At 37.1% G+C, this 18,647-nt stretch overlaps 1 protein-coding gene across 1 annotated transcript; it reads left to right on the top strand.

The window, feature by feature from the left end:
* Nucleotides 1-1,026: 1,026 nt before the first annotated feature.
* LOC149233374 (uncharacterized) lies at nt 1,027-2,354 on the top strand. Its single transcript, XM_089382169.1, has 3 exons — nt 1,027-1,717; nt 1,894-2,032; nt 2,165-2,354. Exons 1-3 carry the CDS (start codon nt 1,027-1,029, stop codon nt 2,352-2,354), a joined length of 1,020 nt encoding a protein of 339 aa, XP_089238295.1.
* Nucleotides 2,355-18,647: the final 16,293 nt, after the last annotated feature.

The following is an 18,647-nucleotide window of genomic DNA, read 5'->3' as shown; positions in this document are numbered from 1 at the left end:
TGTGAATTAATTATTAATTAATTCACTAATTATTAATTCATAAAGCAACTAAAGAATACATCAGTTAACTTAGTGCATGGGCAGTTCATTGGAGACAGGTGTTAGAGGTTGAGATTGCTATCAGTTGTGACTATAGTTGTGCATGAGATCTTGCACAATCAATGGGATTGAGTAATGCCAATGAGGATTGTGTGGTTCAACCAAGGAAATACGAGTTTGCTTCAGCCATTCATCATTATTCTCATGCAGGATTGTGTAGTGGAGGCAGGCAAAGCAGTGGAGAAGATTTGAACCTATGATTGATTCAGATCTGAGCTAGTTTTGTGTGTAACAGGTGGAGATAGCACTGAGTACTTGTGAGGAGTATTGTACTATGTATTGTTACATGTTCTCAATCATTATAATATACAGATAGTTTGGGGTTTTCAGCTATATGCTTTCCCCAGGTTACATACTGTGTTGATGTGTGCATGCGATTGATATTTCATTGTTTTTAATGCTATTAAATTGATGATCAACGTAGATGGGGTTATGTATTATGCATGTATTTCGCAATAGTGTATAATCGGGATAATCTTCGTGAATAAGTGTCATATTATTCAAAATTTCTACATGGCTCGCTTGAGGGAGGATAATGCAAGGTTAACAATGGAACAGGAAAGAATTATGAAGAGCCTATCGGACAAGCAAAATCAATAGGCATCGAATCCTAGTACGGAACAGAAAAGGATGTCAAGGGAACAGAATCAAAATATAGAACTTGAAGAGTCAGAAGGAAGGGAAGAGGAACGATCTGATAATGCCTTCGAACAACAAACATAAAAAAGGCAACAGTTAGAGTTGCAAGGGGAATTCCGCAAGATTAAACCGCCACTTTTTGATGGAGAACAAGAGGAGGCAGTCGAGGCATGGTTGATTAATATGAAAAAATATTTTCAGCTGTACGAATATGACCACAACCTTAAGGCAAGGTTGACCATTTTCCAATTGCAGGGAAAAGCCACCTTGTGGTGGGAGGAGGTTAAAATGGTGAAAAGAGTAAGTGAACAGACCATCACGTGGAAAAAATTTCAAAAATACTTTAAAGAAAGATACTTGACAGAACGTTTCTATGATGAAAAGGCAAGAGAATTCCATGACCTGAGATTGGGACAACAAACTATGGACGAGTTTATTACTCGTTTTACTTCATTATTACACTATGTGCCCTATATTCGGGAAGAAAAAGCTAAAGTACAAAGGTTTGTCAGTAGTCTACCCTTGAGTATGAGAGAAAGAATCGAATTTGATCACCCAAAGACCATGGACGAGGTTATACGCAAAGCCCGAATTTGCTACCAGCAAAGCAAACAGAAGGGAGACATCCTGTGTAAGAGATGGGCTGATAAGAAAGGTAGCAAGCAGACTGGAAGCACTAAGGGTAATCGTGGAGGTGGCAACAAAGGATTCATGAAGGGACAAAATAGCAGAAGCATACAGAATAATTCTCTCCGATTAAAGCCTCCCATTGAGTCCAGAATCAATGAAAAACCCGGAAAAATGGACAATGAAAGGACAACAAAGCCTGTTGTGCAATGTTGGGGCTGTGATGGACCCCATTACATTAAAAACTGCCCTCAACGAAAAGGAACTGAACAAGTTTCCCAAGTCTATGAAGCTTCTACGGTTGGCGACGTGGGACAGAGTCTACCGAAGATTAATGCTGCTCTGGAGGATTGTCAGGCGGAGTACCAGCCGACCATGGTGGAGTTTGAAGGTAAACTCTTAGACACTGCTGTAACTATTTTAATTGACCCTGGTGCAACTTTAAGTTACATTAGTCCTAGAATTGTGGATCTTTGTAAGTTGGAACCCATTAAGTTTAAAGACCCTTGGCTAGTTTAGTGGCAACAGGGGCAAAAAGGCGGGTAAATGCTAAAATCAAAAATTGTCCTTTAAAAATAGCAGGACAGTCAGTTACAGAAGATTTAAATGTGCTTCCTCTTGGTTCATACGATGTATTAATTGGTATGGACTGGCTGGAGAAACACTGGTCTGTTATTAACTATAAAACTAAGACTATCAGTTATAAGTATGAGCTTGGAATAAAACAGGAAATGCAGGGAATCAAGTGACCAGTGCAAATACAGCCCATAACCGCCTCACAGTTAGCAAAATGTACTAGGAAGGGATGTCAGTTTTACGTTGTCCAAGTGGGCTATGCCAACTCGAAAGATAAAGCAGCCGCAATAGAGAATATTCCTGTGATACAGGAATTTTCTAATGCGTTTCTGGAGGAGATTCCCAGATTACCACCTAAACGAGATATAGACTTTACCATCGAATTAGTGCCAGGAGTAGCCTCGGTGTCCTGAGCACCCTACCGAATGAGCATACCAGAATTGACAGAATTAAAAATGCAATTACAGGAGCTATTGGGCAAAAACTATATCTGCTCCAGTGTGTCACCCTGGGGAGCCCCGGTGTTGTTCATTAAGAAGAAAGACGGAACCCTTCGCATATGTATAGACTATCGCCAATTAAACAAATTGACGATCGAAAACAAGTATCCTCTACCCTGTATTGATGAACTGTTTGATTAGGTAAAGGGAGCAACAATTTTCTCAAAGATTGACTTGCGATCAGGATATCACCAAGTCAGAATTAAAGAAGAGGATATAGCTAAGACAACCTTTAGAACACGATATGGTCATTATGAGTTTGTGGTGCTACCTTTTGGAATGACCAACGCCCCCGCAACTTTTATGTGTTTAATGAACAACGTATTTCACCAGTATTTGGATAAGTTCGTACTAATTTTCATTGACGATATATTGATTTATTCTCGGACTATGGAGGAGCACTAAGAGCACCTCAGACTAGTGTTGCAAACCCTCCGAAAACACCAACTATACGCTAAGTTCAGCAAGTGTGAATTTTACAAAGAGTAAATACACTATTTGGGGCATGTAATTACTAAGGAAGGAATCGCAGTGGACCTCGAAAAAATAAAGACTATAATGGAATGGCCGGTGCCTAAGGATGTGGTAGACGTCCAATCCTTCATGGGGTTGGCGAGCTATTACAGGTGGTTTGTAGAAGGATTTTCGAGGGTAGCTTACCCCATTACCTCCTTATAGAAAAAGGGAAGGGCCTTTAGGTGGACCCCTGAGTGTCAAAAAAGTTTCCCGCAACTTAAACATCTGCTCACCAACGCGCCCATTTTGACCATAGCGAACCCCAACAAAGATTATGTGGTGTGCACGGATGAAAGTAAAGAAGGAGTGGGCGACGTGCTGATGAAGGAAGGGAAGGTGATAGCATACGAATCAAGAAATTTAAAGGAACATGAGCAGAAATATTCCGTTTACAATCTAGAATTGGCAGCTGTGATTCACACCGTGAAAATTTGGCACCATTACCTTATGGGGAAAAAATTTCTGTTGTTGACAGATCACCACAGTCTAACCAACTATTTTAGCCAACCCACTCTAAATGTAAGGCAAGCACGGTGGATAGATTTCCTAAGTAGTTTTGATTTTGAAATCAAGCATTTAAAAGGAAAGGAGAACCGGGTGGCGGACACGTTGAGTCGGAAATTTCACTGCCTATACGAAGTTTCTTGCAGTGAAGGGAAAGGCCCCTTCGGGGAAATGATTAAAAGGGAAGCCGAACAAGATGCTGTTTATCAGCAAATACAGAAACCAACAGCCAGATTATGCCCTTGATAACGCTAGGTTGTAGTATTATAAGGGAAGACTGTACATGCCCAACTAGAACAACATTAGAAATCTGATAATGGACGAGTATCATAAGAGTCATTACGCTGGACACCCGGGATGTCAAAAGATGATCACGACACTTCGAAAGGAATATTATTGGCTGGGAATGAAGAAAGATGTGGCTGGTTAGTACGCTGTCTAGAATGTTAGCAAATTAAGGCAGAACATCAGCATCCTGCGGGCTTGTTACAACCATTACCCATTCCGGAATGGAAGTGGGAAACCATCTCCATGGACTTTATAACTGGTTTGCCTAAGTCAAAGAAAAATAACGACTCCATCATGGTGGTGGTGGACAAGCTGAGTAAGTTAGCACATTTTATACCTGACAATCTACCTACAAAGTTATGCAGATTTCCCATGTGTTCATGCAAAACATATTTAAGTTGCATGGGTTGCCAAAGACGATAATTTCGGATCGCGATGTGAAATTTACATCGGTCTTTTGAAAAACATTGTTTGAGGAGTTGGGAACGCAGCTGAACTTTAGCACAACTTATCATCCTCAAACTGACAGATAAACTGAACGGGTGAACTAAGTGGTGGAAGACATGCTGAGAGCTTATGTGATGCAGCAATCAACCAAGTGAGAGGACTACCTACACTTGGTTGAATTCACATACAATAAATGCTACCACACATCATTGCTGATGAGCCCTTTTGAAGTACTGTACGGGCAGAAGTGCCGCACCCCCTCGAGCTGGAGTGGACCAGAAGACAAACTGTTGTTAGGTCCTGAAATTCTCAAGGAGATGGAGGAATTGGTAAAAAGGGTACAATCTAATTTGAAGGCGGCTCAAGATAGGAAAAAGAACTTTGCTGACCAGAAAAGGAGGTTTAAGGAATATTAGGTCGGGATCATGTGTATGTGAGGATTCGAGCAAAAAGGAGCTCATTGCATTGGAGCAGGTGCACTAAATTGGCACCTCGATATTGTGGACCATTTCAGATCTTAGCAAGAATTGGGCTGGTAGCTTACCAGCTCGCTCTGCCAGGTCACATACGAGTCCACAATGTTTTTCATGTCTCCATGTTAAAGAAATATGTTTATGATCCTAAGCATGTGATTAAACGGCAGAATATTCAGGTAAGAACTTTCTCTGATAGATTAATCAAAATGTTTCCTTTTAAAGAAAAACTAACGTAGGATGTTGCTATTGCAGGTAGAACTAGAAGGAGAAATCCGGGTCGAACCGCTGAGCATCCTCGATCGAAGAGAAGTAATGTTGCGGAAGCAGGATATTACCCAAGTTAAAGTGCAGTGGCAGCACTTTGGGCCTGACGAGGCTACCTAGGAAGATGAAGAACTTATGAAAAGGGCTTATCCAAGGCTGTTCATAGCTGAAAGACATCGGGACGATGTCTAATATTGGGGGGGAAGATGTGATGCCCTGGGTTAAAAATGTAAATATTTACTTACTGTGGTCAATGTAAAACTGAACCTGTTACTTTTATTTATTTTAACAAAATTAAATATAATTTGTTCTCATGATGAGGAAAAGGAAAAAATGTTTTCCCTAAAAAGGAAAAATCTTCAAGGACGAAGAGGTCCTCTTGAGGTGGAAAGACAGTTGCTGGGGAAGCAACCCTAACTACCTCCCCTAACTGGAAGAGTTCCAGAGAAAAGGAGGGGAGGAAAGGAAAAATATGTGTTGTAGAGACAGGCAGAGGTGAAGGAAGAGAAATCTGGTGGCTAAGTTTGGTGATGACCAGATAGCCCTGTTCACTGTTGAGCACTTGCAGAAGACTGCGGTCTACCAAGAAGCAAGGGGGGAGATTCGGGTCCTGAAGGACGAATCTCATGGTCAGGTGGATTGAAGACAACAAACCCTGATTCAGGTGACTGTCAGAAGCAAATTTTCAGCCGGAGGACTCCAGGTACGTAAGAAACTATGTATTAGGATTATTTTAGAAGTCTGTATAATGTTAATCTTGTTTCTGCTTCTTGGTTTTCCTCTGTGCATTGTGGGAAGGGAGTGAGAGAAGTTTTCTTATAGGAAACCAGGACGGGTAGCTGAGTGGGAAAATGGCTGTTCTCCCAGGGAAACTTATACTAATGATAGTGTTTGTGACTTGCGAGGAATTTGAAACTTGTTTTCTTTAAAAAAAATTCTGAGAGTTAAATGTGGGATTGGTCTACTGGGAGACTCTCTCAAAAATTACAGTAGGAAGAAAAATAGCAAACCAGAACCATAAATCCATGGGTTCAGAGTCTATAAAATTGCTCTTGCAATAAAAAAAGAAATAAAATTTCGTTAAAAAAGATTAACAGAGCTCTTTCTTCAAATCTGTTATTACGCTTAACAAAAAAAAAAAAAATGTAGAAAAATTTAATGTATAGATTAGAAACTTGAAGCATTTGCGGATAACAGTATGCATATAAAACAAAATTGTTGAGCGACATAGCCGCATCTGCGTGGAGATGTAGACTTTATAGCTAGGGTTAGTGACCCTTCTCCGCATGAAAAATTCATCTAGGAGGCAGTGAGATAAGTATTCAGACAAAAATACACATATACATAAAGAAAGACCACAAACAAGTCATATAAGTCTCGGCCTCATACATAATCGAATAGCTCAGAGAGAATGCATATCTGAGGGCGAATTTAAGAATAATCTTGTAGGATATACACATGAGATTTGTAGCATGCAGAGGCCGTTTCTCATTCCATGTCATGCAAGAAAATTAAACCTGGGTGGAAACAAAACCCTTGCTATCGTGCGGTGCACACTATACAAAACATCATACAATATGAAAAGCTAAAGATTATACAATACGAAACGGAACCCCCGCTGGCAACGGAGGAGTGCAGAACGACAACATATATCATATATATAATTGCAAGAATACACTGCTACAGTGGCATATTCAATATAATTCCATAACTTACAAAATTAACTAAGGGTTTGTAAATACAGGGTAGGCAATTACCCATTTAACCGATTGAATTTGGCCTGTAGAGACCAGACCAGTAGTTGGAGAATAAAAAGAAAAAAAAAACTGGTATTATGCATAGTTACATTGTGTGCATGAACAGCCGTAAACCCAGAAGTCAAAGTATTCTCTAGGGTAAGAACCCAAATAAGATCATTTAAAGGAATATCCATTACATGAACCATAATGTAACAGAGCTCGAGGGCTCATCCAAAATACAGTGCACAGTTTAAAGATGTAACCCTCTCGAAGAAAGGATTCATAACCTTATGTGAGTGGGACGGATTCGTCAGGTTTGAATCCTGTGAATACTCTACCATTACGCGGAAGAGAAAAACTATAAGGAATGGGCCAGAGGGCCTTCTCTAGCCGACAAAGGCAATAAGCAACTCTACTTATTCAGAAAGGCCTTCATTACTTGCTGTAGATTTAAAAAAAAAATATGTATAGAATGCAGAAGGATATAAGAAACATACTTGTCAGTCGAGCGTGAAGACGGCCACACTCGCACCCATACATGATTCACAGAAAACAAGAACTAGAATCCACACCTATAGAAAGCAAAACAAGCCTGCGATGTGTTAGAGACCGTGAGCTGAACAGGAATAAAAAAGAGAACTGTAACTTGTAGACAGATAACCCTGTGATAACACTCACCAAAGACCTCTGCCGTGGAAGGAAACAGCTCCAAGCCGATCGGGTAACGCGGCTAAGAAGCAAGATGGTAGCCCTCCCTTGTCAAGTCGGGGCTCTGAGCCTGCTCGATGCTGAGAAGGAAATGGAGTAGTGCAGAGCCGAACTGAATGTTTTGTTGAAAGCCATATTGGTGCAATAAACCCAACTGATATGCATCGAGCCAACTCCGCCCTCGAATGGGCTATCTCCCATCTCCACCGTCGATGCGGGGAGAGGCCCGAGGGCGCGAAGGCAGAGGAGCCTCCATCACGTGAACAAGTTAGCCAGCATAAATTCCATAGGCCAGGTGGACCAGAAACAACATGCGGCATTTACATCCACAGGCAATACCATATCTTCCGCGGGATATTTCCCAGTATGACTAAGGTCATCTAGATATTTCCATTCATGAACCTTTTCTGTGATTGCCGCGTGTAGGTGTCATTAAACTAGAAAAGCAACTACGTACAGAACCATGTAGGGTGGTAGCATATGTGTAAATATAAAATTTTTTTATTAATGTGTAGGTTGTGTAGGTTAATTGGCGGGGACATTACAATTTACCTGTTTATGCTTCATTACTTATATTGAAAACCAACCAAATCCTGCCTATCTATCCACCATTGAGATCAAAATTAGGATGGCTTGGATATCACCATGAGATACAACTTTGAACCAAATGACCTAGTTCAATAGTGTATGCAACTCATTTAAATGTTTAGATACTAGGATGCCTTCCTTCATTTTGAGATTAAACAACCTCTTCAACATGTTGTTGATTACAATCTCTTACTCATGATCATTTTTTATTTTAAACAACTATTTCCTCGAAAATATTTTTTTGATTACTATCTCTAGCTCATTTCATAATAAGTTGGTTGTCTTTTCTTTGAAAAATTTTTTGATTATACGATGTCCTGTAAATACTATCGAACAATGACGATTATTTTTTGATCTAAGTGCTAGTCCTCATTGGTCATCAATGAGGGTTTCTTTGAATTTCTCTCAATCGAAAATTGCAGATCTTTCGTGGTTTGTATATGTTTCACTTTTTACTTCAATATGGCGAAGTTTATCTGGCTAAACTTCTTAATATTTATTTTTTACTCCGTTACAGCCACGTGTAAGCGATCCCTACAAATACAAAATCTTTAATAATTTTTTTATAATAGTTAGAAAGTAAATAACAATTAATAATAAATTTAAACAGATTTTTTTGATAAACAATGCCAAATAAAAACGAGAATCAGTTGATTTTAGTAAGATTTTTTGGAAGCTTTTTCGTTGGGTTTTTGTGGGCTAACTTTTCTAAAATCTGACAGGAATTTATTGAAATCAGAAGTTTGATGAGTAACCCTTACACAATCAAAGAACTATAGGGGTTTTTCGGAGTGTTAAATCCATATATGAAGTCAAAAAATCAATTTAAATAACACAAATCAAGATTTCACCTCAATTTTTTCCACCAGATTTAGACACAAGTCCAAAAAATCACACTAAAAACAATTCCAAATAAAAATAATAAAAATAAATAATAAAAAAACATTTACATTAAAAATATAATAATGTAATATATCTAAATTATTAAAAACCATATCCTACTTAAAATCTCAACATTATATACTAAACTCAAGTCAACTCATTTGACTCATTTCCTCCATCACAATGAACATAACGTTATTATTACAATATATATATATAAAATAATGGAGACACTTTTCCCCTCCTTTTTGCTGATCCAATTTGTGAACTCTATACTCACGAGGCAGAAAATAATTGTTATTTTTTTTTTAAGGTAAAAAGGCATTAAATCAATTCCATTATTGAGCTACATCATAATGTAAGTGTGGCAGGTCATTGAGCATTTCTTACGTCTCCAAAAGACATTTATAGTATGAGAAGTGGTTTAATCAGATTTCCCTGTCCAATATTTTGTTTTTGCAACTCACTTCACGTGTTTTCGTCCACTTCACGTGTGTGTGAAGAAACTTAATAAATTTGTTTGCAAATTTAATCAATTTGCTTGGAAAAGACAGAGGCTCTCACCCGTAACACGCAATGATGCATATGGTATAAGAATTTTGTCGACTTTTGATCCCCTGTCCAATGTTTGGACTCTCTCGTTCATACAATTAAATAATTATGGTATTTTTTTTTTTATATTTAATGCAGATGTATTTAATTTTGTCTTGAGTGTGTATTAATTTGTTTTGTTTTATTTTTTATTTATTCATAATATAATATTATAATATTAAGAATTGAATTTTTGTTATTTATTATTATTTAAATTCATTTATTTTTAAAGTGATTGGTTGAGATTTTTTTATAGATTTTTAATAACTTCCATTTCTATAAGTTATTAATTTTTTGTTTTTAGTTTTTTTCTTATTAAATTTTTTATTTTATTTATTTTTGGGTTTTTATTATTTTCATTTTCATGAATTATATTTATTAAAGTCTATACATGTTAATTTAGAAAATATTAGTTAATCATGTTTTTTATTTTTGGGTGATGTCATTCAACAATACAATATTTTATCAACTGTTTTTATTTTTGTGATGAAATCTGTTTTTATTATTTTTTAGTTTAATTAATTTATATTTAAGCTAAACTGCCCCTACTTGCTACTATGTAACCCTTGTTTTATGGGTATTGCAATTTTTTTTTTTGAGAAATTTATTGTATTTTAAGTAATAATCCCAATATTTCAAATAATTGCACATTGTAATTTAATTTGATGTATAGATACAAATATATAAATAGAACACTTCTAAATATTTAATATTTTGTTATTGAATATTATGATAAATTTATAAAATTAAGATATTAAGTTTTTTTACTCAATTTTAAATTTATTTAGTAAAGAAGTTTTTACCCCTCTTTTATATATTCTCTATTGGTAATTTTTTACATCCTTGTATATCTTTCTATTTTAATAGCATTTATTTTCCAATGTTACTTAGCAATGAATAGAAGATATATGTCAAACTTACATAGTAAAAACATTCTTAAACTCAATATCTTTATAAGTAAATCTTTTGACGTTAGTTATTAATTTTTTAAAATAATGTTCATATCTTTGTAAGTAAATCTCTTAACATTAGTTATTAATTTTTAAAAGTAATGTTCATATAAGGCTGGTATACTTCACAATTTCTCTAGATTTTATTGATGAAAGTATTTATAAAATGATCTTTCTAATTTCTTAATGACTTACAAGGATATTACCTTGAACACAACTAATGTAATTGAATTTATTTTATAAAAATAAAATAAAATTAAGGCTTCATACATATGCTTTCTCTTAAGATGTTGTGTTTGAATTCATTATGTATTAAAAAATATTTGACACTATACTTTATAATTATGCCTTTACATTATACAAAATGTAAAGATGAGATGATATTATGAGTAATTTGATAAAATTTTGTTAGAAATTAGATAATCAAAATTAAAGTGATTTAGATCTGTAACTTTATTAATTTTAAAATCAAGATTTAAATATAAATCTTGATTAATATTTCAATTTAAAAAGAAATAAATAAATGATGATTTGAAAATATCTTTTACATAATTTTATAAATAAAAAATTAATTAACTTATAAAGACTTATAATCTTTATATATTTTAGTTTTTAGTATTTGATCAATATTTTTTCCATAGCAATTTATGAACCTGATTTATATATTTAAAATTAATTAAACAACTCAAATCATATTATTTCAAAAAATTACAACTTCCACTTAAAAACTAAACTCTAAACATTATCTATTAAAAAAAATTCAATTAATTCATAAACACCTCCTCAAGAGCATGAGGGACACAATAGATTACAAACCTGATTTGCATTTTTTCTTTTTCAACATTCCATCAATAATCATTGAAAAAATGAAATTTATTTAATCCAGAGAAAACTCCTTAATCTTGTTACTAAGGAATATAGGACGTTATTAATTTTTTATATATTTAAATTTAATTACAAAGAAGTTCCATGGGTGCATAGATGTCATAATTTGCGAATCAATCTAGGTGGAGAAAAGAAATCAACCTAAGTAGAAGGAGGACAACAAACTGACCCCACCACTCGAATTAAACAAACATTACAATAAAGAAAAAGAATCAACTTAAATAAAAAGAAGAGGTTATTAATTTTTTATATATTTAAATTTAATTACAAAAAAGTTTCATGGGTGAATACGTGTCATAATTTGTGAATCAACTTAGTTGGAGAAAAGAAATCAATCTAAATAGAAGGAAGACAACAAACTGGCCCCACCACTCGAATTAAACAAACATTACAATAGAGAAAAAATATCAACTTAAATAAAAAGAAAACAGCAAACTGACCCCGCCACTAGACCTAAACAAACATGATTTGCATGCACTATGTTGAGCGACATCCATTTGCATTTCAAGACTTAAAGGGGAGTGCATGCAATGTTCTGTCCATGTCCATTTCGGGCAAACCCCGTTCTTCTGTCTAAATTAAATCCAGAGATTCAATGCATGATGCAACTCACTGGTCAAGGAAGAGATGGAAATCCCATTTACCTCAGTAAAGCGACCACTGCTTTTTTTCCCCAACCTCAGTCTTGTCTTCCTTCGTAACCTAATTTCTGTCAGTGTTATGATGACTCGCGTTTTGGCCAGACTCCCCCATCAGGGAACACAAGAACCTGGCAGTGGGGGCCTGGTGTTTTTCCTTGTTTCTTTAATCAATTGAATTGGAGTTAGTCGTCTAAGCAGCCGCCTCCGGGGATGGAAGGAATAAGGAGACACCTGTTTCATCCCGGAAATTACCATCCTACTTGACATTGCGATAGTTGACTGGGTTGTCCCTATTTTCGAGCTAGTTGAGATATTTCTCCAAAAAAATACACTCCGGGATGTGCAAGTTAACAACAAAGTCGATATTTCTCTATAAAAATACACTCTGTGATGTGCAAGTTAACAGCATAAGTCGACCGCCAACAAATTTCTGGAAGAAAATTAATCCTGTGCCTGTGTCGAGTTTGTTGAAGGTATGATTTTGCTATAGAAAGCTATCGAAGTCTTTTTGGACACATTTTTAATAAACGATACTTCATGACACATTTTTAATAAACGATACTTCATGGAAGAAAAATAATTATTTTTATAGCGATAATATATGGCAATCAGGAGTAAAAACAATGTTGATACCTAATCATAGCTATTAGGTGAACAAGTATAATTAATGTAAATAAATAATAAAAAAAATGGAGAGTCACTGGGAGAAGAACTAAACAGTCACCCCCTCTTGTATCTAATAATGAACAACCTGAATGAATAACATGAATTGATTTGAGGAGTTACCTCCTGCTCTGACATGGTATCAGAGACAGCGCCATTTTTGGCTTCCCTCTTTAATTTGTAACTCCTATTCTGCCTATTCTGCCTATGTTCTGAATCCTTTGTAGACTGACATCTCTCTCATATCCCCTGCGACTCACCATTATTCTGCTGATTCTGGCTAAGCTTGGCAGCTCTGACGTTGATGCTTCCACTAGTATGACAATTTATTCATTGACTTGAACATTTCTGTAGTGTTGCCTTCTCTGCTCTTGTTGCTGGACGATACCTGCATACAAAATGCTTAGCCTTTTCTGCGCTCCTTTCTTGCGGCCTACCCTCAATGTGGCATTGAGCCATCGTTTGAGCCAATTCAAGGCATCAAGCCCGCAGCTACAGGCAACTTTTTACAAGCTTTGTGGCACTCATACCACTCCCTGGACCGTGTTTCTCTTCTCAGGACATTCAAAACTAAACTATTGTGTTCTCATTATGCACTATCCCCTCAACATCACTGTGATTATTAGAATTTCTATATTGTGTGAAAGGATTGCATGTTGCGTAGTCCACAGTCCACCCTACTTGGCTCCAAAACGCATCAACTCCCATATGTATCCATCGCTTTGACTGCCATACGCTCTGCTTTGACTGCCATATGCTCTGCTTTATCGAGAACGATGCTGGACGCAGAGTCCTCCATATACATGTGGTGGTTGTAGTGTGGAAGCCGAGACCCCATGCTGGTGCCATCGCCCGGACATGAGCTTTGGAGCGTTGGTGCATTGAAATACTCTAGTGTGTTGCGTATAGTGTAAGTTGATTTTTTTTTTAAGATTGTATGGCATGTGCGTATTATATATATATATATATATCACACGATACTCTGTTTTTTTGAAGACTAATCAACATATATATTGTATGACAAAGGTGTGAAATTTTTGTATGGTTAGCCTTATATAGTGCATGGTGCAGTGATCGTACTATAAGATTTATGCATTAAAATGGTGCAATTAGCAGTTCCTTTTTTAATGTCAAGGGCATGAATGCTTGATATAACATATGAAAGAAGATTGAAAATACGATGGTATGTGATGGTATGTCATATATTATGAATGGTGAGTGGTAATATAATAATATTATACGAGTGGTGATATTCTATATGGATAGAATATAGCTTTGCTCTTTGTATATTAAATCAATTTCTTACCTAATCAAGAAGGAAGAATAAGGCTGCATTATTTTGAAGCACATAGTCCTTTTAAGAATGCATTCAATCATATCTATTGTGGGAGTAGTTTTCACTAGCAAGGAGGACTATCCTGAGTGGTCCCGTAAGATAAAACACACCCTCATTTCAATGAGTTGTAGAAAGGAGCGTGTGTTGGAGACAGAGATAAAGAGCCAGAACAACCTACCTCAGACAAGGAGTTCACCATTTGAGAAAATAAGAACAGCAAGGCCTACGCATTGATTGCAGCATCAGTAAATGAAGAGGTGAGTCGCCATATTTCACCATTTTCAAATGCTTTCGAAGCCTTATAAAAACTGAAGGAACTTTGTGACTCACACTCTGCACCAGAAGTTGTTCAACTCATGATTAAACTTTTCACCCTTGAATTACAAAATAATGATCCTCTTTCTCTTGCATCAAAAGTAAAATCTATAATGCATGATATCAAAGTCACTAATGTTGAACTGGATATTCCTCTGATAGCTTTTCTCAATGCACTTTATCTACTTACTCAAATTATCTTGAGTCATTGCAAGCAAATGGAAACCTCAAAGATATTACCTTTGACTCCCTTGTGAAAAATTTTGTTGAAAGAGAAAAAGCTTTTGGCAAGAAGACAGCTCCTAAGTCTTCTGAAGAGGCTGTGTGTCTTGCTCATAGAGAAAAGAATCTTGCTCAAGATTCTTCCAGAGGAAGAGGTGGTCGAAGAGGAAGAGGAAGAAATTTCAGAGGTAGGGGTGGCAAACACTCTCAAGGAGAAAAGTCAGATTTGCACTGCATACACTACAAAAGAGATGGATCACATGATGCATCCACATGCAAGTTGCCTTGGAACATAATTGAGCAGGAAAGTAATCAACCCAAAGGTAAAACTAATCACAAAGACAAAGGTATGTAGGTTTTAACCCTGTACAGAAATTACCTGCATATGAATTCTAAAACACAGAAAATAAACAATGCGAGAGCATAACACATAAAACACATACACATAGAGATTTTCCCTGGATCCCAAAACCGAGACTACCAGCTTGATTTTTCATTATGTTCGTTTCAATGTTATAATACATATTTATACATGTCGAAGCATCCAATACCATGGACCGAAAAACCGTCACGTCCAATACCATGGATCAAAAACCATTGCATCCAAAAACATGTGCGAAAATTGTGCACAAAACCATAGGTGGGTCCGCCCAACCTAACATAGGGTCCAAAACAAAAAAAAATCGGGGCGCTACCTCGGACCCCATAAAATGGGGTTACGGGTACACCTCAAACCCCCTGTGAACCCCCCCCTCCCCGCTACACAATCGACACAACAAAGGGGGTGCTCTGCCCCCCCTCTAACCCCTGGTTAACTACGTGGGCTAGTTGTGGAAAGAATATAACACAACCCAACATTCTCCCACTTCTTGTTTTCTTTCCACAGGGGGCCACAAGAGAGCTTAGTCATTTTTCTAGCCCTGAAACGCCCATTGTTTCTCTACACCAAGAGAACTTCTCATAGCTCACAAATTTTGTCAATGCATCTGTAGTATTCTTCAAAGTGTCCACCTTTACCAGCAACACCTTTTTGTCTTCTATCATATCCCTCACAAAGTGATACTGAACATCAATGTGTTTTGTCCTTGAATGATATGTAGGGTTCTTTGCCAAGGAAATTGCACTTTGGCTGTCATAGTCTATCCTTATAGCTTCCTGTACTAACCCCATACTTGAACACAATCTCTGCAACCAAACTGCTTCCTTGCTTGCATGAGTGGCTGCCATGTATTCTGCCTATGTAGTTGATAGTGCCACTACAGATTGTTTCTTACTCATCCAACTGATTGCACCTCCAAATAGGTTAAACACATACCCACTTGTAGATCTTCTCTGATCCAGATCTCCAACCTAGTTTGCATCAACAAAGCCATGAATATCCAAGACTTTGTCCAATCCTGGTCTTCCTCGGTAGCACAAACCATAATCACTAATGCCACGCAAATACCTGAAAACCCGCTTCACTATTGTCCAGTGCTCCTTCCCTAGTTTTGACATAAACCTACTCAATACTCCCACTGCATGTGCAATGTCTGGTCTAGTATAGACCATTGCATACATCAGTGTACCAACTGCACTTGCATATGGAACACGGGACATGTCCTCTTCCTCTTCTTGTGTCTTGGGACACTGTTCAACAGATAATCTCACACCTACAGGAATAGGAACCTTCACCTATTTACTATCCTGCATATTAAACCTCTGCAGTATTGTCTCGACATACCTCCTTTGGTTTAACAAGAGCTTCCTCTTTGTACGATATCTTTTAATTTCCATGCCCAAAATATAGTTTGCAACACCAAGATCTTTCATGTTGAATTAGGAGGACAATTGGGTCTTCAAATCCTGGATAATTTCTTTGTCATTTCCAACTAGCAACATATCATCCACATACAATACTAAATAAATAACACGGTCACCAATTAATTTAAAATACACATAGTGATCTGCTTTGCTTCTGGTGAAGCCAAGTCCCCGTATAAATGTATCAAATTTCTGATACCACATCCTTGGTGACTGTTTTAACCCATACAGAAACTTCTTTAATTTACATACCAGTTCTTTCTTACCCTTCACCGCAAAGCCTTCAGGTTGCTTCATGTAGATCTCCTCTTCCAAATCCCCATGAAGAAATGTTGTCTTCACATCCATTTGTTCTACCTCAAAATCAAAAAAAATAGCAACAGATAAAATTAATCTAATAGAAGTTACCTTGGAAACAGGAGAAAAAATATCACCAAAATCAATTCCCAACACTTGGGAATAACCTTTTGCTACCAACCGAGCTTTGTATTTCTCCACTTTTCCTTCTGCATTTGTCTTCTTTTTGAACACCCATTTTCTACCAATGGGTTTCCTTCCACTTGACAACTCCACCAGATCCCAAGCCTCATTTTTGTGCAAAGATGCCATTTCATCAACCATGGCCTCTTGCTAGAGTGTTCGTCCTCTGAATCCACTGCTTCCTTCACAGTTCTGGGATCATCATCAATAATAGATAAAGCAAAATTTGAACAAAAAGCAGATGGACTATACCTTTTTGGTTGCTTTCTTTCTTGAACTGATCTTCTCACACCTGGAGTTTGTGGCTCTTCATCTTCCGATTCCTCCTCTGCTGTAGAGTTTGATTCTTCCTCCTTAAGCTCAAACTCTATCTTCTCAGGTTCCTTTGGTTGGAATTCATGTTTAATAACATCTTTTACATCTCTGAACACCACATCTCGGTTGTACACAACCTTTCGTGTGATTGGGTTCCAAAGCTTATAACCCTTTAAACCATCCTTATACCCAATAAAGATGCACCTTTTAGATTTACTATCCAACTTGGTTCATTTCTCCTTTAGAACATGTACATATGCATCACATCCAAATACCCTCAGATGTGAAAGAGAGGGTTTCTTACCAGTCCATACCTCTTGTGGAGTCTTACACTCTAATGCTGATGAAGGTGACCTGTTTACTAGGTAACATGCAGTGTCCACCGCCTCTACCTAGAATTCATGTCCCAATCGGGCACCACTGAGCATGCTTCTTGCCCTTTCCATCAACGTCTTATTCATTCTTTCTGCAACTCCATTTTGCTGAGGTGTATATGGAGTAGTTTTCTATCGTTCTATACCACACTTCTTACAAAATTCTTCAAATTCCTTGCTGCAAAACTCTCCACCATTATCAGTCCTCAACACCTTTATCTTCTTCTCTGCTTGATTTTCCACGAGAGCCTTAAATTCTTTAAACTTATCCAAGAATTCAGATTTATTCTTAAGGAAATATATCCATGTATTCCTTGAGAAGTCACCTATAAATGATACATAATACATAGACTTATCCAGTGATGGAATCTTTATAGGTCCAAACACGTCACTGTGCACAAGCTCTAATATCTGTTTCGCCCTCTTACTACTAGAGGGAAAACTCCCCTGATTCTGCTTCCCATATACCCAATTTTCACAAAAATCAAAATCCAGAGAGCTATTACTCATACCTTCTACCATTCCTTTACTATGAAGTATTTGAAGGCCCTTCTCTCTAATATGTCCAAGCCTTTGATGCCACAACATGGTCTTCTCTCCAGAGACCACTAAATTTTCTGCTCCACTTTCAGGAACCAGAAAACTGTTGCACCTATCAACAACCGTGCTACCTTGCAGCTTGTATAGAGTTCCAATCCAAACTCCCCGCATCAATAACAGTGCTCCCTAAACCATCTTGCAGGTATCCTTCTCGAACACTGTTTTTACACCTGCATCACCCAAGTTGCTTACAGAAATAAGATTTTTGGCCAATGTAGAAATATGCAGAACACCCGGAAGTGTTCTAACTCTTCCATCTTGTAGCTTCGACTTTACTTTTCTGTGACCAATGATTCTAGCATTCCTATCATCCCCTAAGAAGACATCACCACCATCGTATTTCTCATAATCACAGAACCACTCTCTATGGGGAGTGAAGTGAAAGGATGCACCTGAGTCAATTAACCATGCCTCATGATCTACATGTGTACTTGAAGAAGCCAAGTACACATCCCCACCTTCATCTGAGGTGGTTTTCGCCTCTGTAGAAAGAGCATCATCAGATCCCTTTCCTTTATTAGGAGCTTTAGATTTACAATCCTTTTTGCAGTGCCCTTCCTTTCCGCATTTCCAGCACACCACCTTTACAGGTTTTCCTGGAGATTTAGATCTCCCACTT

This window comes from Pinus tabuliformis, chromosome J (genome assembly GCF_031772625.1).
Source record: "Pinus tabuliformis cultivar Carrire ecotype Pingquan chromosome J, CPIR1, whole genome shotgun sequence".
Classification (NCBI taxonomy): Eukaryota; Viridiplantae; Streptophyta; class Pinopsida; order Pinales; family Pinaceae; genus Pinus; species Pinus tabuliformis.
The sequence above is the reverse complement of the archived record's forward strand: the minus strand, read 5'-3'. Positions and strand labels throughout refer to the sequence as shown.

What these genes read in the sequence shown, in the direction of transcription:
- LOC149233374 (XM_089382169.1), top strand. Translation starts at nt 1,027, where the DNA reads ATGGTGAAAAGAGTAAGTGAACAGACCATCACGTGGAAAAAATTTCAA. An exon ending in TAATGCTGCTCTGGAGGATT is followed by an intron (nt 1,718 to 1,893) that starts GTCAGGCGGAGT and finishes TAGTGGCAACAG; the next exon opens with GGGCAAAAAGGCGGGTAAAT. An exon ending in GACTGGCTGGAGAAACACTG is followed by an intron (nt 2,033 to 2,164) that starts GTCTGTTATTAA and finishes AAAATGTACTAG; the next exon opens with GAAGGGATGTCAGTTTTACG.